This window comes from Hyaena hyaena, unplaced genomic scaffold, assembly GCF_003009895.1.
Source record: "Hyaena hyaena isolate Hyena2069 unplaced genomic scaffold, ASM300989v1 scaffold_1193, whole genome shotgun sequence".
NCBI classification, from domain to species: Eukaryota; Metazoa; Chordata; class Mammalia; order Carnivora; family Hyaenidae; genus Hyaena; species Hyaena hyaena.
In genome coordinates, this window is record NW_024081829.1 from 360,441 (window position 1) to 383,080 (window position 22,640).

At 36.9% G+C, this 22,640-nt stretch overlaps 1 protein-coding gene across 3 annotated transcripts in view; it reads right to left on the minus strand.

Moving 5' to 3' along the window:
- The window catches only part of SLCO5A1 (solute carrier organic anion transporter family member 5A1), a 90,005-nt gene that overhangs the window by 49,704 nt on the left and 17,661 nt on the right, over positions 1-22,640 (minus strand). For 2 of the 3 annotated variants that reach the window (XR_005526615.1, XM_039222843.1), the window contains exon 3: positions 16,227-16,391. The exons of the other annotated variant lie outside the window; for it this stretch is intronic. Coding sequence is in view for 1 of the 2 variants with exons in the window: in XM_039222843.1 (XP_039078774.1) it covers positions 16,227-16,391 (165 nt within the window). In the remaining variant the exon portion in view is untranslated. The remainder of the gene's footprint in view (positions 1-16,226; positions 16,392-22,640) is intronic. 3 annotated transcript variants of the gene reach the window in all.

Below are 22,640 nucleotides of genomic sequence, written 5' to 3' on the forward strand. Positions count from 1 at the left end.
TCTCTTACAACTACTGTTGTTATGCTAAAGTAGCCTTGTGTAAACAGATAAACATAGCTGTGCTTCAATAAAATTTTACTCACACACAAAACAAAACAAAACAAAACAAAACAAAACAAAACAGGTAGCAGGCTACAGTTGACCCAAGACTCCTATTCTAAAGTAATAACGTGGACTATGGTCATCTGGAATACAGACTACATTTCCCAGACTCCCTTACAACTGGATGTGGCTATGAAATAGCCACACCTGGCTAAGGTGATGTAAGCAAAAGTAGTACATCCGTCTATGCCTTTCTTCCCCTCTCCTACCCCCTACTGCTACGAATGCTGAGTTGATAGGTACACCTCTCCTTTGGACCCAGAGGACAAGAGTCCGGATGAAGAAGAAATTGGAAATCATCTCAGTTACTGCAGTCACTATACCAACTCTGAGCTGCTTACGTCCAGATTTTTTTGTGAGGGTGAAATAAACATTTACCTTGCTTCAGCCTCTGTTATTTTGAGTCTCTGATATTCTCAGAAAAGTGTAATCCTAACCTAGCTCAGAGATCACTTCTTCAACTTCCTCATTTTATAGAGGATGAGAGAGAGAGAGAAGATGTATGACTTAACTTAGATCAATAGCTTGTTAATGGCAGAGCAAGGGCTAGACTGCAAGTGTTTGATTCTAAATCCAAAGACTTTTCTAAATTTGTATGAAGCTAACACTCCCATAAACACATATTTAAATCACAAACTTTTGTTATTTTCTTTGTGTGATCTTTCTCAACCATTTAAGTCACTTGTTTTCCCTAAGAATGGGTGTTTGGTTTTTCCTAAAAGTGAAAGAAAAAATATTTTTATTTCTAGAAGCTTGCTTTATGGTTAATTCTTCCAAATTGTATTTATTTCAGGAAGTGAAGTGTTTTAGACTAACTTCTCACCTAAAACAGCAAAAACTCCTCAAATTTCCTTTCAAAAAATCTTACCTATTATTGTTTTGAATCATAAGGTATACATCAACATATAAATACTGCAATTAAAAGTTAAATGTTGGAGCAAGCTGTCTTCAACTTTAACCAAAATTAGCAGAAACAACCTAACATCATGAGGGGAAAAAATGTGTTTTCAAAGCACATTCATATCAATTATTTAATTGATCAATATAATAGCTTTATGAACAGGTATTATCTCCTTATACACATAAGGAAACACACTTTGGGAAAATGAAATGGCAATATAATCATCATGATAAATTTGTAGAGTACTTTAAGCCTCAAAGCGCTTACACTTTATCTTATCCTATGAGATGGGTTACTATTTATCCTCATTTTCCATAAAATTAAACATTCAGGAGAGTAAGACACACAAATGATATCACCAGTCTCATAGAGCAGAGCCAGGACACAAATGTGATTTCCAAGCCAGAGTTCTTTCAAGTCTGAGAGGAGAAAGCTACTATCTGAATTCCAAATCCATTGTTCCTTCTAATGCTGAAACCTAGTCTCTTAACTTCTACCTTTTTTTTTTTTCAGTTCATTTCATTGTCTCCTAAAACAAACTCAAGCCTTCAGTACAAAAAGTATGAAATCTGTTAACATTTGTGGTGTGTATGTGTGTAAATATGTATATGTGTGCATACAAATGTTTGTATGTGTACAGATGTGTGTGAATGCATAGACATATGTGCATATACACATGTGTGCGCATGTATGAATGAATTTGGTTGAGGCAGATAATGATCAATCTTAATCTATAATTAGTCCTCAATATATGAGACTATGTTAAATATATACAGCACAAGACCAGACCCTTGACTTCAGCTATGTTGAACTATTGGTCTTACATAACATTAAAACTGTTGGGGTGTCAGGGTGGCTCAGTCGGTTAAGCATCCAACTTCAGCTCAGGTCATGATCTCACAGTTCGTGGATTTGAGCCCCACATCAGGCTCTGTGCTGACAGCTCAGAACCTGGAGTCTGCTTCAGATTCTGTATCTCCATCTCTCTCTAACCCTCCCATGCTCACACTGTCTCTCTCTCTCTCTCTCTCTCAAGAAAAACCAAACCAAAACAAACAAAAAACTTTAAAACTGTTTTGTTCTACCTACAAAGCAATTTTCATTAATAGATGCAATGTACATAACAAGTGTGTGAATACAAATTAAACATTTCTGAAGTATGTCTATTAGTCAATATTTAATTCACTTTTTCCTTATATCCCTTAAAAATGATTTGACATAAGAGGCTGATATTCATATCTGTATTCATGACATTACAGGTTCATACAAGCATTTCTTAATGCCTCCTCTCCCCCTCCAAAAAAACATGAGATAGATGCTAATTTGTTCAAGAAAATTTCAGGATACTTGGGGCGCCTGGGTGGCTTAGTTGGTTAAGCGTCCGACTTTCGCTTAGGTCATTATCTCGTGGTTCGTGGGTTCGAGCCCTGCGTCGGGCTGTGTGCTGACTGCCAGCTCAGAGACTGGAGTCTGTTTCAGAGTCTGTGACTCCCTCTCTCTCTGACCCTCCCCTGCTCACGCTGTCTCTCTCTCTCTCCTAGAAATAAATAAAACAGTTAAAAAAATTAAAAAAAAAAAGAAAAGAAAATTTCAGGATACTTTTTAAAAACAAGAGCTAAAAAAATCACAATATGGGAGTATCTACACAATTAAGTGGAACTCCATAAAATAATAATCCCATTAAAATTTTAAAAATTTGTTCTCTTCTTTAAAAAAATCAGTTCTTGTATTTTCTAATTACTGGTTGATTTAAAAAGTCCTCCACCAGCGAGTCAAAGGTCTTTGTAATATGAAACCATGGCGCATTATTTCTTCTATTTTATTTCCTCTATTAATTATATTATTTCCTCATTTATTCATCTTCACATGCATCATAATGTAGTTTGGAAAATGGTAGACTTTCAGAAACTACTCAGTGAATTCAGGGAATGAACTACTATCCTATCCCTAGATTATGATGCTAAGACAGGGTGGGAGCACATTCCATGAAGAAAAATTCTCACGAGCGTAGACAATTTATATTAACATGAAATTTCTACTGGCACCTTGTCCTGAGATTCTTAGGAATCTGATCTAAAGACAAATAAGATTTATCTATTAGTTGTTGGCACTGAAAATGCACTTGATGCACAAGTACTTGGGAAAACTTAAAAAGTTGCTTAAATATTTTAATCATTCTTCCTAAAAATTTTCAATTAACGTGCAGAATACTTTGCCTAGCAAAGTTAAGGACAAAGACTGTTCAAATAAACAAAAGTTTTAAGTACAAATTGACATATAAGTACATATAAATACATATATAAAACCAAACTGTCAATTTGTACTTATATACAGTGTATGTATACATTATATATACATGCTTGTATATGTTGTTTTATAATATATGCATACATATTCTTGTAGCTCTAACTACCAACACACTGAATACATACATGACTAACTATACCAGAGAGCAAGGCTGACATAGGAACAAAAAAAATTTGTAATGTCATGAATACAGATGTTCTACTGGAAAATCTATGGATATTTATATAGCTGTCCTACCCTACTTCATTTCTCGATAATTCCACCAAGCTCAATGGCATTTCCAAATGATAGAATACATCGAAGGAAGATACTACAAAACAATATTGAACTACTCAATACAGAGCAATGATACACAAATTGTTCCTGGCATAGGTAAGAGAAGCATGCACCTATAATGTCTCTAAATATCCACTTTAGTCAAAATGCCAACACAAATTACACTCCTTATTTTTATTGTAAATAGAGATAAAAACATTTTCAGTACAATGACTTAGAAACAATAACTATTGGTAACATATCCAATAACTCCATGTTTTATTCTCTGGCCAATGGAAGGATGCACCAAGTTGAGCCTGACAGCAAAAGAAATTTTCTGTGGTCCATCATGAGATGGTTCAGGTTATAAAAGGACATTACTTCAACTTCTAATAATATTCAAGCCCTATTATATTGTTTAGTTGAAAAGAGTAAGGTATTCCTTGCCTATGTAGTAATAACCTGGCCATGCTCAGGGGCAAGATCTTCAGAAAGCATTTCTGAGGAAATGAGAAATGGTGGCATAAGCTGGGAGTCAGAACAGTTTGTCTTTAGCCCCAGGATGCCACTACCTGTGTGGCCAAGAATCCTTCAGTTTGAGCCTATACCTCTATTTATCTATCCATAAAACTGGGATAATATTATACTCTGTGCCCCCTCTTCCTCATCTCCTTCCATAACAGTCCTGATTCTCCCAGCCTATTACAGATGATGGAATGTTTAATGAGTAAAGAGAAAAGCCAAGGTCATTCCCATTAATAATTACTTACATTTAATAAATAATTTTTAAAATTTTTATTTTTTAAACACTTTATTTTTTATTTTTTTAATGTTTCTTTTAATTTATTTTTGAGAGATAGACACAGCATGACCAGGGGAGGGTCAGAGAGAGAGGGAGATACAGAATCCGAAGACAGGCTCCAGGCTCTGAGCTGGCAGCACAGAGCCCAATGCATGGCTTGAACCCATGAACTGTGAGATCATGACCTGAGCTGAAGTCTGACACTTAACCGACTGAGCCACTCAGGTGCCCCTAAAATTTTTATTTAAGTATAGTTGACACAAGATGTGACATTAATTTTAAGTGTACAACTTAGTGATTTGACAAGTTTGTAAGTTACGCTAAGCTCACCAGACGTGTAGCCACCATCTGTCCAATTTCATCGCTATTACAATAGCATTGATGTATTCCTTAGGCTCTGTCTTTTACTTAATAAGTAGTTTTTAAACTTTTAAAAACTTCAACAGCCCTATAAAATGGATATGATTACATCATTTCACAACTAGTAAAACTGAAGCCAAAGAAATTAGTTAACACACCCAAAGTTACACAGCTAATAAGTGGCAGAGGCAGATCTTAAACCCAGACATTCTAACTCCAAAATTCATATCCCTATAACATATCAGCTCATAATATATTGGCTCACTACAAAGCATGTGGGGATCACCTCACTTTAGCAAGGTATGGACCTGCCAAAATGGGATCATGCTCAGTAAAATGTTCTTGAATTCTCAAAAGGAGAATAATTAGTCACCAAGGTACCTTAATCCTTGATAATCACCCCACTCCCAAAAAAGTAGCAATTCACTACTGAGGAGCTACCTCAGTTCCATCACATTCAACAAAAGAAAAAATGAAAAAGAAAAATATATATCTAATTTTAACTGCCATGGAGAGGTATTACATATACCTTATATATATCTTACATATACCAAAGCAAAATATTAAGATATTGATTATCTTGAATGTCTAGAAAAAGAAGTTGCTTGCAAAAGTCAGAGAATTTTACAGGGTTGGCAGGGGTCAGGGAGGGATAGTAGGATGTTTGCTAGTTGATCTTTGAAGAAAGGTTGTCTAATTCAATCCTTCATTCAAAGAGTAGACTGAGAGCCAGAGAGATTAATACATACAGTCATTCATTCATCAAATCTATTGGGTATATGTCAATGCTGACTTAACCAAGGATACGATGCACTTAGCAGGATCTTGCATTTGCACCGGACATTTCATTCTCTCCCTTGGGTTTTCAGTCCTTTTCAAAAGCTCCCTAATCTTTCCCAACTCAACATTTATACCTAAATAAATCCTGCTCTGTGAACAAAACGTATTCTTTTTGATGGCTAAGTCTCTCAGGAGGCCTCTGGGACATTGTGAACATCAATGATCATCAAGGGGCAATGAATGTAGATGTAGAAATCTGGAGAAAACTGTGCTGAATGTCCTCTGAGCCCAGAAAATCCCTTATAAGTGATGTCTGTCCACATTTTTCTCTGTGCACACATGCACACATGGATGTGCATGGGAAACAAATCTGAGACATAAGGACTAGTAATCATCAAAGATGAGTGGAACAAAAACATTTCATTTAATTGAGAGATTTAGTCATCTGGCATTTCACTGCACTGCACTCAAATATATGAAATTAAAATATTTAAAATGTCTTTTTCCCCACTAAGAGTTATGGAAAACAGACATATTTGAAGTTGAACAAAAATGGAGAATAAATCAAATTGAGATATCAACATCTAATTCTACCTGAACACTGATTCAACTGAAATCAGTTTCACATACAATGTGTTAACTTGTAAAGCAATCACACTTTATAATTTATATTGCATCTCTAAGCCTCCCTCAGTTCAGATGAAATAATCCCTTAGCCTTTCACATTAGTATCAACTCTCTTGCCTTCTCTTTCATTTTCCTGCTACCTGTTAGTCGCTTTTTATCTCTCTTTTCACTCTTCAAATCCATTTTTCCCAAATAATCTTTGCTATTAATGTTTCCCTATGCCCTAAGTCTTGCCTTCACTCTTCTGCCTTAGATGCCTTTTCCCAAGAGTATCTCATAAAGTGGGTATTGCAGTTATTCCTAACGGCTACTTCCCAAACACTGTGCCAAGCACACTAACTACATTCCCTCATTTAATCCTCACAACCTCTATCACTCATAAAACTTAATGAACTTGTCCAAGGACACAGGAGGCCTTACAGGTTGAAGTTTTATAAATATTTGTGAATAGATGGATGATGGATGGATGGATGGATGGATAGATGGATGGATGGATGGGTGGATGGATGGGTGGGTGGATGGGTGGGTGGATGGGTGGGTGGGTGGATGGGTGGGTGGGTGGGTGGGTGGATGGATGGGTGGGTGGATGGGTGGATGGATGGATAAAAAGAATGAGCAAGAATTTCAATAACCTCTGTCTCCCTCCAAAACTGATCCTCCTAACTACCATACTAGATATCTTACCCAATGCATAAACAGTTGGAAGAAAGAGAATTTGTGCAATAAAAATTCTAAAATGTAAGCAGCTTCCTGAGGACCAGCCCAATCTCTATAATTCTGGACCTGTATAATGGACTGCTGGTGCACAGCTTGCAAAAACTGCTCTATACACCTGTTTTGTCCACTGTAAACTAGAGAAAGTAGGCCCTCCACTACAGTATTGCAACAAAGGCAGAAAATGATGCATAGGCCCCTTTCTATCACTGCCTCTAGCTAAGAGTGGAGGCCTAACAAAGGTCACCTGCTTTTACCATCATAGCACAGACTCCTACTAAAGGAAAGACTCCATTTTGATCTGGGTTCCCAAAAGCTATATGGATTTTTCAAAGATCTTTCAGAAAGGTTCCCTCTTTTGATCATTATAGCAATCTGAGGGGAAATGCTAAGCCTTGTTGGGGTTGGGGGGTGAGGAGAGAGTATTATACAACAAATATATTCCTGAGCCCTCTGTTACCCTCACCTGACTGGAATCCACTTTTTTTTTTTTTTTTTTTTTTGGAATAAAGGTTAATTGAAAGCTGGACAATTAAATAGTTAAAAAGAAAGAAGTATTTTAGACAAATGGGGGATTTAGTATGAAATTATTTACACAGATCACTATATGTGTCATGATAGCAAAAGAATGGAAAAAACCCAATGTCTTCAAATAAGGGAGCAAATAGACCATCCATACAATAGCATACTGTTCTATGTGGCTATAAAAGAAATGAGTGAGGTCTCTGATGTACCAAGCAGAGTGTACAGTATACCAATTCTGCGGTAAGAAAGGGGAAAGATGCTAATATAAAATACTAATGTGTATATTATATACCTTGCATACTTAATACACATACTTATACTTAACTATTAAAAAGAAGTAAGAGGGATAAACTAATAAAATGCTACCTTTAGCGGGAGAGAGAGAATCGGGACAGGTATGGAAGCAAGGCCTCTTTGAATGTCTTTTGTCTTACAGTTTTGACTTTCCAATCTTATAAAATGTATTACATAATTTTTAATGTACTTAAAAATATAAAAGTAAAATAATCCCTAAAAATTGAAATCAAATTAAAGAAAATAAACTCCACAGCATATCAGGTTGATGGCATAACCAGAGAAGAATCATTTCAAATAACTTTAGGTCACTGTATTTTGCACAGCCATTAAGACATAGCCTGGAGACAAAAAGAATCACAAAGAAGTCTAAAACTGTATTTCATATTTCATGGTTAGTAATAATACTGATATTTGGTTTGAAGTTATTATACACACACATGTATATACACTTGAAACTATTACACACACACTATACACACATGTATATACACTTGAATAAATTATTCTAAAGTCATCAGAAAAAAAGATTTTTAGAATTAGAGCAAAGAGATACAATATAATACCGAAGAAGTTAATTAATAACCTGTTCTTAAGTTTGAAGCAAAACTATCGGTATAACTTCATGATCTATTTTTTTCTCTTTATTTTAAGAAAAAAATAAAGGCCTAGCAACAATGACAACCTGGTACCAATAAGCAACCCTACTGTCCAGAAATGATCTCCAAATGCCATTTGCCTCTAAAAGGAACCACAGCTCCTTGCAGAAATATGACTGATCCCAAGTCTAGGGCAGGAAACATAAAATAAGCAAGTCATCTTTTATCATGCCGGAAACCAAAAGACCACTGAGCAAGTGCCAAAGGATACAGGTGCTAACCTCAAAGGGTACCCAGTGACCAAAGACTGGACAAAGAGAGCATCAAACAGAATAATGACCACTATAGATTAAAGCGCAGCAAGCTCATAAATAAACATGAGGTCATTATATTTTCAAATTTATTGGTGACTATCCAAATCTGCTAGAATATAAATTGTTACTCTGGAAATTGGTAAATAAAGGGAAAGAATAAAAAAAAATAAGGGAATTTGGAGAACTGGCCAAACAGGAAGCTGGTCAGTTGGTGAATTAATTAATTTTGAGCAACTGAGAAACAGACAGACAGACAGACAGAGATCCATGATTCACTGATATGAACAACCCAACCAGCACCTTCTGGCTCTCTCCTGCCCCAGGAGGTTTCTGCTACTTTACTTCTGTGATCAAGACTCAAAAACGCTCCTCCTTACAATTTCATTTGAATGCATTTCTTTGCCTAACAGGTGAAATTTAACAAAATGCTGTGAAATTGCTACTCTAAATTAGGCTAATACAAAGTTTGTTTTAAATCAGAAAACCTGGGGTACCTCAGTGGCTCAGTCAGCTAAACATCCTACTTTGATTTTGGCTCAGGTCATGATCTCATGGTTCATGAGATGGAGCCCTGCATTGGGCTCTGTGCTGACAGCATGGAGCCTGCTTGGGGTTCTCTCTCTGTCTCCTCTGCCCTTCTCCTGCTCATGCACACACACTCTCTCTCTCAAAATAAATCAATAAACTTGAAAAAATAAATAAATATGAAACAAAACTTTAGAAAATAAATATATCAGAAAACCTAAGAAAACTTTTTAATGGGAATTTAAATTTAACAATTTCTTACAGAGGGAGGTGCATGCTGCATGGGCTACACGGGTGACAGGTATTAAAGAGGGCACTTGTTATGATGAGCACCTGGTGTTGCATGTAAGTAATGAATCACTAAATCTACTCCTGAAACGGCTATTAAGGGTGTCATAACTAACTAGGATTTAAATAAAAATTTGAAAAAAAAAAAAAAAAGAAAGAAAGAAAACCCCCCACAGTTTCACAACATATAAAGGGGGAAAAACTAATTTTTACCAAGCATCTACTAGGTATGAAACACTTTAAGATATAATTATTTCATTTATTTTTTTTTTCAGTAGCCCTGGGATATGAACACTCACATTTTACAAATGAGAAACAAAGTGGTTAAGTGCCATGGCTAAAATCATGCATTTAGTTAAATGACAGATCTGGGATTCAAAGAGAGGCCTGTGGGTTGCATCAGGCTGCCCACAGAAAGAAAAACAGATCATGCTTATGCTAGACGTGGCCCAAGTTGGCGGCAATGCAAATTACTAAAAATACCATGGAAATGACTTGCTTAATAACTAATCCCCTTGAAAGAAAATAACTCTATCGTTTATAAGGTTAAGAATAAATTTGGTACATAGGAAAATTATTTAATCTAAGATTTTCAAAAAGGAAGAAATCATAGAGTTCATTTCAGTCCAACCTATTGTTTGCTAGATAACTATTCTCTGATACAGAAAAACTGATAAACCCACAGTTACACAGTGCGTTAACGGCATGAGGGCCAAGATGCCATCCACCTTATCTGCTAACTCGCCCGGGACTAGCTCTGAGGGGTAACTTCATACACCTGGGCCCCGGCTGGGCTGCCTGCTTAATCAGGGCACTGACTTCTAGTCAAGATGTGAAGCGCACAGATTAATATGGTGGATTGCAACCTGGACCTGAGGGTTTGGGGATGATTCATACCAGCTTTTAGCACTGTTTACTGATGAACCTGAGCACGAGGATTTGTACCTGGTCTCGCTAAGGCCACATGGAAAGTTCTAATGTTAAGGCTGGTTACAGAGCAGGAACCTATGTGACGAGCAAACTACAGAAAATAAAAAGATATAAAAAAAATATTTTAAAATATAAAAAGTATTATAGGGGCGCCTGGGTGGCTCAGCCGGTTAAGTGTCCAACCCTTGGTTTCAGCTCAGGTCATGATCTTACAGTTTCCTAAGTCCAACCCTCCCATCAGGCTCTGCACTGACAGTGTGCAGCCTGCTTGGGATTCTCTCTCTCCCTCTCTCTCTCTCCCCCTCCCCCACTCACACTATTTCTTTCTCAAAAATAAATAAAAAACATTAAAAATTTTCAAAATCTATAAAAAGTGTTATAAAAATACTTTATAACACCAGCTGAGACTCCATTTGGGGCTCCACTTACTGAGTGTTTCAAGTATATGTCAGTGGTGCCAGATATAAGAGAGAAAATGGGTCATGCATGCCCTTCAGAGATGGTCTGTGACTGACAAAATCATTCTTATTTCAGTGCCGTTGTCATGGAGTATTCATGTGTAAATATCATCATCCCAGGTCCTCTGGGTCTTAAGCAATTGAACTCTGTTTCACAGACACCATTAGCACAGTGGCTAAGAATCTGACCCATGGTAAGCACTCAAACATGTCTTAAATTAACTGGCTAATAAACAAATAAAAAAGAATCTGAATATTTTAACTTACTGTCCACCATTACCTTCTACAAAAGTTCTAATTAGCACTGAAGAAAAACACATGTAATTTAGTGTAATAAATACCTTTCTGCCCAAAAGACAAAGAGCCTATAATTGCCACTCGTAGACCCTAATAGCCTCTATTTATCTCAAGATTATTTATAAGTATGGAAATGAGAAGACTGTAGCAACTGCAGCAGGATGTGGGTTTGTAGGGATCTTCCTCCCCTTTTCCAGAGCACATCGTGTTCGAGCATCCACCCACGTCTTGTGGAATCCAATGCCATTGCCTGACCTTGGAAATGAGCAGTGCTGCTAAGTGCGTCCACTCTTAACATGGTCCATTTGCACTTAAAAGTTTAATGTTAATTTTTTAAAAATCTATGTATACATTTATAAAATTAGTATAAAAATGTATTTTAAAAAACTATTTTTTAATGTTTATTCATTTTTGAGAGAGAGAGACAGAACATGAGCTGGGGAAGGAGAAAGAGAGGGAGACACAGAACCCGAAGTAGGCTTATAAAAGTAAAGAAAAGATATAGAAAAGCTGTGGGTGCCCTCAGAAGAATAAAGCAAATTAAAGCATGTGTGTGTCTCTCTGGCTTCTAAGGAGGCAGTGATTCCCAAAGGCTGCAGTCTGGGTTCAGTGGTACTGCTTTCTTTCTTTTTTTTTTTAAATTTTTAAAAATGTTTTATTTATTTCTGAGAGAGAGAGATTGGCAGCGTGAGCAGGGGAGAGTCAGAGAGAGAGGGAGACACAGAATCCGAAGACAGGCTCCAGGCTCTGAGCTGGCAGTCAGCACGGAGCCCGACGCGGGGCTCGAACCCACAAACCGTGAGATCATGACCTGAGCTGACGTGGGACGCTTAACCGACTGAGCCACCCAGGCACCCCTCAGTGGTACTGCTTTCTTTCTTTCTTTTTTTTTTTTAAACATTTATTTATTTATTTTTGAGAGATAGAAAGAGACAGACAATGAGCAGGAGAGGGGCAGAGAGAGGGACACACAGAATCGGAAGCAGGCTCCAGGCCCCGAGCCGACAGCACAGAGCCCAACGTGGGGCTCGAACCCACGAACTGTGAGATCATGACCTGAGCCGAAGCCGGATGCTCAACTGACTGAGCCACCCAGGCGCCCCTCAGTGGTACTGCTTTCAATCTCATTGGCAAAACCTCGAATCAGTAGCTAAAGACAGATGGCAAGTATCTGGTTAATTAGACAACAATAAAAATGACAGTCTTTTTTTTTTAAAATCACACCCCATCCTAATACCCTAACCCAAGAATTAAGTATTTTGATTGCTCTCCAATGAAGAGCAAAAGAGTTCTCCATGGCCATTTCTCTTGCAAAGACCAACTACCATCTAATCCTTTATAATTCTGCACACTAAAGGGCAGAATTAAGCAAAAAAAGCAAAAGTGATGCTAAAGGGCACTGATGCCCTGAAAACAAATGTTATTGACCATGGCTCGGTGGCAAAGGCTGTTATAGAAAGGGCAGAAGTTGAATCTTAGAACACTATTTCTCTGAAATTCAAAAAAAAAATTTTTTTAAACAAAACTGCCTGGAAATGATAAAATAGCATAGGCCTATTATAATATTTCCATAAAAATTACATGTGGATATTTATATACTCCAACACACTAACCTCCCGGTTCTAACTATTTACATGTCGTTAAGCAAGTTATTTAAACTTCCCTAGAAATTTCCTCATCTGGAAAATGGGTATAATCAAGAACACCTGCTACATAGACATTGGCTACATGGATTAAATAATGTCCATAAGAAAAAGTTTAGATAGTGTATTCTACTTAATAAAAGCTCAGTAAATGTCAGCAATTGTTTTATTATTACCATTATTAACACAGACCTTTCATTCTCAGACCTGTTCAAGCTGCAGGACTTCAAATGGAAGGGGCTACTGTCAACATTATATTGCGCCCATTTGAAGTTAGGAAAAATTCAGAACAAATCACTATTCACCACTTCATTGAATCCTTACAATACCAACACCTAGAAACAGGAGAGCTATTGTCTTCATTATACAGGTAAACTTCAGTTTTAGCTGAAGTGTAGACGCAAAGCGATTAGCCGAAAGTCACAGAGCTAATAACCAGCAGTGGCAGGATTCAAGGCTGTTCTACTTCCTCCTTCAGGGCTCTTCCCATTCTTTCAGCCTTTACTAAAACAGCAGCCTCATAATAGTTCATTTCAATCAACAAATGTGACCATAAATGGGTTAGCAGAAAAACCACAAATGGGAAGAATGTAACGTGAACCCAGATTAACTATCGTTGCATAGATACAAATACAGGCAGCTCTGTGCACAATTTATGGTTCTGGTTTGAGTCTTTATATATACCCCATCCCACCCTACCCGCCCCCCACTCCCCAGCCATACATACACAGGGCATAGTGCTGTGCACAGAGCTGGTCCTCAAGGATTCTGGGAGACTGATACATAGATGGAACTTCTTCTCTACCATATAACACAACACAAGCAAATGGCTATAGAAAGGTCAAAGTATTTGTCCAAATAATCCTTTTAAATAATTTTTTTTAAAAAGAAACTTAGCTTGAAAATTTTGTCAGATGAGAAATTAAAACTATTTTTAACATTCTTGTTCAGATACATTTCTTAATTCTCCGTGTCACTTACATGCATAGAGAGAGAACAAAAGATTAAATTAAACTAAATAAATCCTTTAAAAATACAAATCTCTGCTCAGAGGGTAAGAAGGATTCAATTAATAAAAATTCAAAAAACCAAGGTGAGCTTTATAAAGGATTATCATCCTTGTTCATCTTGTTATATGACAAGCAATCTTCTACTCTTAATCAATCTGAATAGCTTTTGACTATTATTATTTGTTATCTAACTGGAAAGGTAGGAAAAAGAATATGAGCTGGGAATAAAAAGCCTTTTATGAGAACACAGGAGACTATTAACTAAAACAGTATAAATTGCATTGACAATGATTATTAAAAAAACAAAAACAAAAACTACTGATGACAAAAAAAACAGAATGGAATTGGCACTGTGTGATGTTGCTTTTTTAATCCTGATGTTACAACATTAGATGAACAAATTCATGAGCTAGGTTTATTTAATCCTGTACTCTCCTTCACCAAGGGTGCCATATTCAGAGACTACAGTCTTGACCACACCACTGTGGAATTCTGTAGTGAAACACTCTAGGTCCAACTGAAACCTTTACTCTATTTTTCCACAAGGAGTTTTATGTCTAGCCTCTGCTTCTACCAGTGACCAAGAAATGGCCAATATGATTCAATGGGCATAAATTCCTACCTAGATCAGCACTGTACCACTGCCCCTGTCACTACAGGGGTCAAAATGGTGCATCTGGATGGAAATGGGATGATCCAGACAGCTCTGCTCCCCTCGTCTGGCTGGGGCAGGGATATATAAGATAGAATAGCACTGTTTCTCGATGTGGGTCCTGAAGAAAACTGTTCATGGGAGAGATGCCATTAAAAAGTTGGATTTCATGGGGCGCCTGGGTGGCTTAGTCGGTTGGGCGTCCGACTTTCGCTTGGGTCATGATCTCGCGGTTCGTGGGTTCGAGCCCCGCGTCGGGCTCTGTGCTGACTGCCAGCTCAGAGCCTGGAGCCTGTTTCAGTCTGTGACTCCCTCTCTCTCTGACCCTCCCCTGCTCACACTGTCTCTCTCTCTCTCCTAGAAATAAATAAAAACATTTAAAAAAAAAAAAGTTGGATTTCATAGACAAATATACTTGGGAAAGAAAGTACTTCGAGCCTTCATCTGAGAGTTTCACAATGCAGACTGGCATGGTAAGCATTATAAAGAGTCCTGCAGCAAAAAACTCTAATACTTTGTTCAACTCACTAGGTCCCACATTTATTTGATTATGAATCTCCTTGCCAGTAACACCTTCTAATATTGAAACTTAGTTAGGGAAATGCTTGAGACTACTCTACCCTTATGAGCTGCGAGGCTTCAGGTCTAGCTTTAAGATGACTCTTGTTTCCCTGACCAAGAATTGTGGCTCAAACAAAGGTTTAGTGTAAAAATTAAATTAGAAATGTGTCATTCAGATTTTGACGACCAAACTGCTAAGTAATATGTAGATTTTATTTTATATATGTATAAGTAAATATGTAAGGAAAGCAAATATTTGAAAAACAAATGGAGAAAAACACATTTTTACGATAGTATTTGCTATCATGGCCCCACCACCCAATATGTATGTCTTTTCACGTGCAAAGTGAAATAAGAAAACAAAGTGATTACCTAATATTTCAAGTCCAACTCTCTTTCTCAATTATATAATTTTGCCTGTTAATTTCCAGATAATTCAAGCTTGCCAAGTTTGTATTTGGACATGAAGGATAAAGTGGGAGCCAAAGTCATCAGAAAAGTTATCATAAATTTCCACTAAGCCATTTAAGTAATATTTTAATAACAAATTGAGCCTTAAATAGATATAGTCATTTGACCATCTTTGAAACCAGTAAAGAAATATCCAAAATATTATATAATACACTGAAAATTCCCCCAATATCTGAGAGTTAATTTCCCCATATTTCTGAGCACCTAATATACTATGAAAGAAGATCTGAGTACAATGGGTACACCTATCATAGTCTCCAAAAATTATTTTCCTAGGCATAAAACATCTTTTAAGCAAAATTCATAGATTTCCTTTATAAGTTCAAGTATCTCCAGTAATTCAATCAAAATCCATTTATATTCATCAAGGGGAAATCTGGATACCATGGATGTGATCTACTTTTCAGATTATCCATTCAAAACATGTTTTCATTAATTTCTTAAAATTTAACTCATACCAACCCATAAGAAGATATATTCATATTTAAATTTGAAAGCTATTGTCTATTGCATTCTTTTTAACTGAGAACCATTAAAAACATAATTATGCAAAGTTATCCCTTTCCAAAATACAGCTGGCAAAAACGTCACACAGTAACACAATCTGAGTCAATGAGAAAACAGGCAAGGACCCCTTCCTCCTTAATGGGGGTGGGGGCTGGAGCGGGCGGGGGGGGGGAAGGCAGGTAGCTGTTAATGAATTTATTTAACACTTTGATGTTAGAATGAACTTTCTCTTCAACTCATTGCATTTTAGGTTTAGTGGTCAAAATGATCATGTTTTCAAGGAGCTCTAAAGGCAGTGCCTTACCAGTGTAGATGCTGGCATTGGAGGCTGGGATACCAAACTGTGACTCGATGAACTTGGGAATGAAGGTAATGAAAGCAGTTACAATGGCACTCTCAGCTGTGTATGACAAACTCACAAAAAGGAATGTCATGTTGCTTAAGATCCTGACAGCTGCTCTTGGTAGGTCTACAAAATGACAAAAATGACAAATGAATGTTATAAATAAGGGATGGAAAGTAAAATAAAATTGAATTGTTTTTGAAATGAACTGGAAATAGCCATTCAGCAATATTCGAGACTATTGAATAGAGTATAAAAGAAAAAGTTGATGACTGATTAGAAACCAGCCCCTTTATTAAACAGATTTGGGTGTTCTTTTTTAAAATTTTCAACTACGATAAAGAAATTTGATAAAGTAGCAAAAAAAACATATCCATGCACAAATAACCTTACAAGAAGTATCCAAGCTAAGGACTTCTGTTTTAAAAATTGTTTAAGGCAAATTATTTACATTTTTATTAATTAAAACAATGTTATTCTTTGTTGAGACCCAAACATATACTAAATGTGTCAAGTACCTGCAACAGTCCTACATTATAGTTTTCCCTTCATTCAACTAGCACTTCCCTGAGAAAATGCACTTCTGATTTGTCATGTTCCTGACCTGGCACTGCAGACACCCACAGCAGGGCAAATGGTACATGACTTTGGACATCTGATCTTCCAGCCTCATTATGAAACAGGAAAAGATATAGCTAAAGGGGCTTAAGGGACACATCACCAGGTCAGATACTCCCAGGGACTCTGGACTGGGGAAGGAAGAGAGATGATCTCCAAAGTACAGCCCAGAGGCAGGGGCTCAGCACCTGCCCAGTTGCCTCTCAAGGGAAAGAGAATAGTCTCATCCTCAAGTCTTTGTATTTATTTCCTAAAACTTGCCATATATGCTTTAAAATGTATGTCCAAATGTCTTCATTGCAGTATTATTTATAATAGCAAAAATTTAAGGAAAAAAAATAAATGTCCATCACTGGAAAATGTTTAAATAAATTACAGCACAGCCATATAATGAAATACTATGTAGTAGTTAAAAATGATGTAGGGCTACACACATTGGCATAAAAGGACTCCAAGAAATATTTTTATTAACACATAAAACAAGCTGCTGCAGAAATATACATATACATGTGTATGTAAATATATATACATATATATAAGATCTAAATAAAAATCACACAAACCAAAACAATGCATTTATATGTGGTTGAATACATACTTCCCAATATATACAACACCAAGAAATTCTGTAAGTGGGAATAAGATTGGGAAAAAGGCATAAAAGGAAATTCTTGTGCATACACTTTTGCATTTTTGCATGTTTATAATGTGAATTAACTCACATGTATGTGATCTTTACATATCTTGGAATGAATATATCATGGAAAAGAGAAGCCACACTTTTCTGACATGTGCAGGCATCTCAGTTATGAGAACAGTTATCTACAACATAAGAAAATCATTTCATAAAAATTAAGGAAAACTTGTTATTAAAGTTATAATTCATAGGCTCTTCACTAGAATTTAAAACTTAGGAAGTCAAGACTATCTGCTATTATCATTTTAAAATGCAAATTAATTTTAATGTTCTATAACTTAACTGTGTAAAGTTGCATGAACATTTTAAAATAAAAATTAAGATGCGTTCTTCATTTTTTAACATGGATAAACACACCAGAAACACACCCTTTCCCTACTCGGTCACTCTCTCTTAAAATAAATAAACTTAAAAAAATATATGTGTGATGTTTCTGTCTTCTTTTTCATTAAAGAAGGTGTTATTTAAGAAAGACTTAGCAAAAGTTGACTTTCAACAACTTTAAGTTATCTTCCTCCTTTTTTCCATGTTCCTCCTTCCATTTATTGGAGCTAAACCTTCAGCATACATGCCCCACAGGAGCAGGGGGACCAGATATCCAAGGTTGTGTCTTTAGCTGGTGGGACTGGGAATTTGTTTAACTATAGGAAGAGTGGGTTAAGTAAGTACATTGAGACTAAGTGCAGTCAATTTTCTAATGGCCAGAGAAGGGAGTTACAAATACGGATAGGGGACAGTTACATATCAGATTGGAACTGAAGGTAATGGTATGAATTCATGGGATGGGTGGATAGATGATAGATAGATAGATAGATAGATAGATAGATAGATAGATAGATAAGATGATAGACAATAGATGGATAGGCAGATAAAGATGATAGATGATAGATTTGTGTATGTGTGTACATACACATATTTCCTAATTCTCTCTTCTACAGGGTTTAGAATTGTATAACACCCTAGGAGCAATGAGCCCACCTAGCACCCAGTGCTTAGTTTTTAAAGGCCACCTTCCACTAAAAGGAACCAAAGCTTCTTGGAGAAATGTCTAACTTCAGAGCTGAGGCAGAGAAAATACCACATGAGCCTGGAAAACCTTGTTAAACAAGAAAGTAAAGTGCTCAAAGAATGATGGAGACTTGCCAGAAGGACACCAAAGACAGTTTGAAGGATCCCCAATAGGCAAATTTGAAGCAATTTAAGGTCAATGGATGCTAAAAGTGGTAAGTGAAAGTTTAATAGAAATAAGACACAGTCAATCCTCATTATTCAAAGATTTAGTGTTTGCAAATTCACCTACTCACTACAATTAATTTATAACTCCCAAATCAATACTTGCCAGTGATGGGATTGGGGGTGGGGTGGGAGAGAGGTCTCATTCAAGGACATGCATAGAGTGGCAAAAAAAAATGTTGAGTTGCTGGACAAACACATTCTTGGCTAAGGCTGCATGAGGCCTCTCACTTTGCCTTCTTGGGTCAGCTTTCATGTGGCTAACAAGGGTCCTTTTCACAGCATATTGTCACATTTTTAGCATTTTTGTGCTTTTAGTGATTTCCCTGTTTCAAATGGCCTCCAAGCATAGTGCTAAAAAGTGCTGTCTAGTGCTCCTAAGAGGTTTTGATGTGCCTTATGTTGAAAATACATGTGTTAGATACACTTCCTTCAGGCATAAATCACGGGATTTATAAAACAGCCCATGCTGTTGGCCATGGGCTCAATGTTAATGAATCAACAATATACAGTAAAACTTTGGATTGCAAGTAACTCATTCTGCAGGTATTCCTCAAGACAAGCAAACATTTTTAGTAAACTTTAACTTGATAAATGAATGAGGTCTTGCAGTATGAGTAATATGTGACGTCAAATGTCACATGATCACAACTGAGCCAATGGTTCTTCTCTCTCCCTCCCTCTCTCACTCACTCATTGTGGGATTGTGAGTGATCAGATCATCAATGCAATGTCACATTCCGTGAAATCCTCAAAAGGAGTCAAAAGCAAATGTCACTGAATAGGTTCCTTATTGAAGTTGCATAAAAAGAAAAAGATTCCATTGAGCCAACAGATAGGAGCGATTCTGTCATTGATAGTGAAAGTTGTCCTATACAACTTCCTCTCTCATCTCTTTCACACCAGCCATGAAGGTTTTCAAAGGTAAGTGAAGGTTGATTTCTTTATTTTCCTTTATATTTTATTATTTATATTATATTTTATTATTTATTATTATATATAAATAAATATATTTAATTATTTATATTATTTATTATTATATTACTGTATCATACTACAGTATTGTAATCATTTTTACATGAATATTTTTGGGTCGTGGAACAAATCATCTTAGTTTCCATGATTTCTTATGGGGAAATCACTTTGATATACAAATGCTTTGGATTACAAGCATGTTTCCAGAATGAATTATGCTCCCAAACCAAGGTTTTACTGTATATTAAACAAGGTGTCATTGAATAGAAACATACATAAAACAAGGTTATGTATTGACTGGTTGACAATTATGTTGTGACAGGAATCCACCCCAGTATTTCCACTAGAGCAATGCTTCCATATTCTCTAAATCAGTGTTCATGTTGTTTCATGAAACATAACTATCACGAATGAGAATCAACTGGATTTGCATAGTTTCAAAGTACCTCCCCACAGGGCACCTGGGTGGCTCAGTCGGTTAAGCATCTGACTTCGGCTCAGGTCATGATCTCATGGTTCCTGGGTTCGAGCCCCGCATCGAGCTCTGTGCTGAATGCTAGCTCAGAGCCTGGAGACTGCTTCAGATTCTGTATCTCCCTCTCTCTCTGAGCCTCCCCTGCTCACGCTGTCTCTCTCTCTCCCTCTCTCTCAGAAATAAATAAAACATTAAAAAAATTTTTTAAATAAAAAAACAAAGTACCTCTCCACAAAATACTTATAAATTACTTATTGACTTATAACTGCAATATATTTATTAACTGTAGAGAAACCTGGTAGATACAATCTTACCCAAGAGATAAAAGTTCACAAGGAAATTAGCACTCTATAGCTTCTGTTTTAAGGTACTGATCACGGCATCATTTCAGTGGTATGCCCATCAAACCCAAATTGAGAGACAGTCTATAAAGTTGTCAGCTTGTACTTTTTTAAAATGTTCAAGGTCATAAGAGATAAGGAAATACGAGAAACTGATCCAGATTGAAGAAGACTAAAATACACCATAACTAAATACACCATGTGGTCTGTGAATTGAATTTGGACATAAAGGACATTGTTGAAATAACCAACAAAGTCCGAATAGAGCTTGTGGTCTAGATGGTAGTAGTGGATCAATGTTCATTTCCTGATTTTGATGGCTGCACAGTGGTCATGTGGGAGAGTGTCCTAGTACCTAGAAATCACACACTGAAATAGCACAGGACAGCAGACCATTATCTCTGCAACTTCTCAAATGGGTCCAAAACACTGACAATTGGAGAACTGGAGTACAGCTCTGTGTGCTACTTCTGTGACTTTTAAGTAAATTCAGAATAGTTTAAGAAACACAAAGTTTAAAAATTTAAGCTAAATCCATACATTTGCTGTCAAATACCTAATATTTATGCTGTAGAATATATTTTAGATAAGCTTATTAGTGTCATTTATAACTGTCATCATAAAGTTAAAAATGCAGTAGGGGAGCACCTTGGTGACTCAATCGGTTAAGCATCAGACTCTTGATTTTGGCTCAAGTCATGACATTACTGTGAGGTAGAGCCCTGCATTGGGCTCAGCACTGGGCATGGAGCCTGCTTTAGATTCTCATTCTCATTCTCTCTCTTTCTCTCTCTCTCTCCCTCCCTCCCTCTGTCTGCCCCTCCCTGACTCTCACCCACAAGCATGTGCATGCTTTCTCTCTCCTTTTCTCTCTTAAAAAATAAATAAATAAATGAGTGCATAAGTAAATTTTTAAAAAATTGAAAAGCAGTAAAAAAGTCTGATGACAGAGAGATGAGATAATGATAGTGATTATAATTTTTAATCATTTAATGCTACAAAATCTTATAAATTCAATTATAAGGGCAAGCTGACACTAAAACCAGAAATGCCTTAAACATTATAAAAATAGAAATAAAATCCAATACAAAGCACCAAAATTCAATATCATGTAACATAAGGTATACATAGAAATCACTTTTAAAGAAGTGTTACTTAAGGAGTGTGCTTGTGATAAGCACAAGGTGTTGTATGTAATGTTGAATCACTGGGTGGTACACCTGAAACTAATATTGCACTGTCTGTTGCCTAGGTGGAATTTAAATAAAAACTTAGAAAACAACTTGTTACTTTCATTGGCTAATCCCTTGCTGTTCCCATGTGCACATCCACGGTAGCACAGATGACCCCAACCCAGCCGGCATGTGCACCTGGACCGTGTGTTGATTTACATGCCGGTCATAATGGGGTTCCACTACAATAAGTTTGCTGTAGTCCCCCCACCACTGACCTTCCTTGAGAAAATCTGAGATGTGTGGTGTGGCTGGGTTCCTGTGGAAGCTGATTAAGGGCAGTCTCCACAAGGACAGAGGCCATAGCTTCTTGTTCTCCAAAGCCGCACAGCTCACAGCATAAAATGCAGCAGCAGGTACTGATATCTGTGTAAGTTTTTCACCATCAGGCAAGCGTGCTCCAGCATGTGTGAATGTCTTGTGCTCAATCATAAAATAAGCCTACAACCTGAAGTATCTGTTTAGAAAAATGTGGGTTTTTTTTTTTTTTTTTAAAGAGTAAAGCTTTAAGTGAGCCTGGATTTCATAGGAACTGAAAGGTGGCAGTCATCTTTTAAAGTGGATAGAGAGAGGAACTCAATAGGAATACATTTAGTATTGTGAAATGGATCCCATTCTGGAGACAGGTCTGTGAGGCACTGCCTTGCTGAAAGACCCCTTCTCGGTGGCTCTTTACGCTGACACAGCAAGGTTTGTAGCATTTGACCTGATATTGCAAAATGAACTGATTGGGTCAGGCAAAGAGGCTGGACTCAAAGGCACTTCTGGAAGGCATCCTGCAGCCAACAGGCCTGGGACACCCCA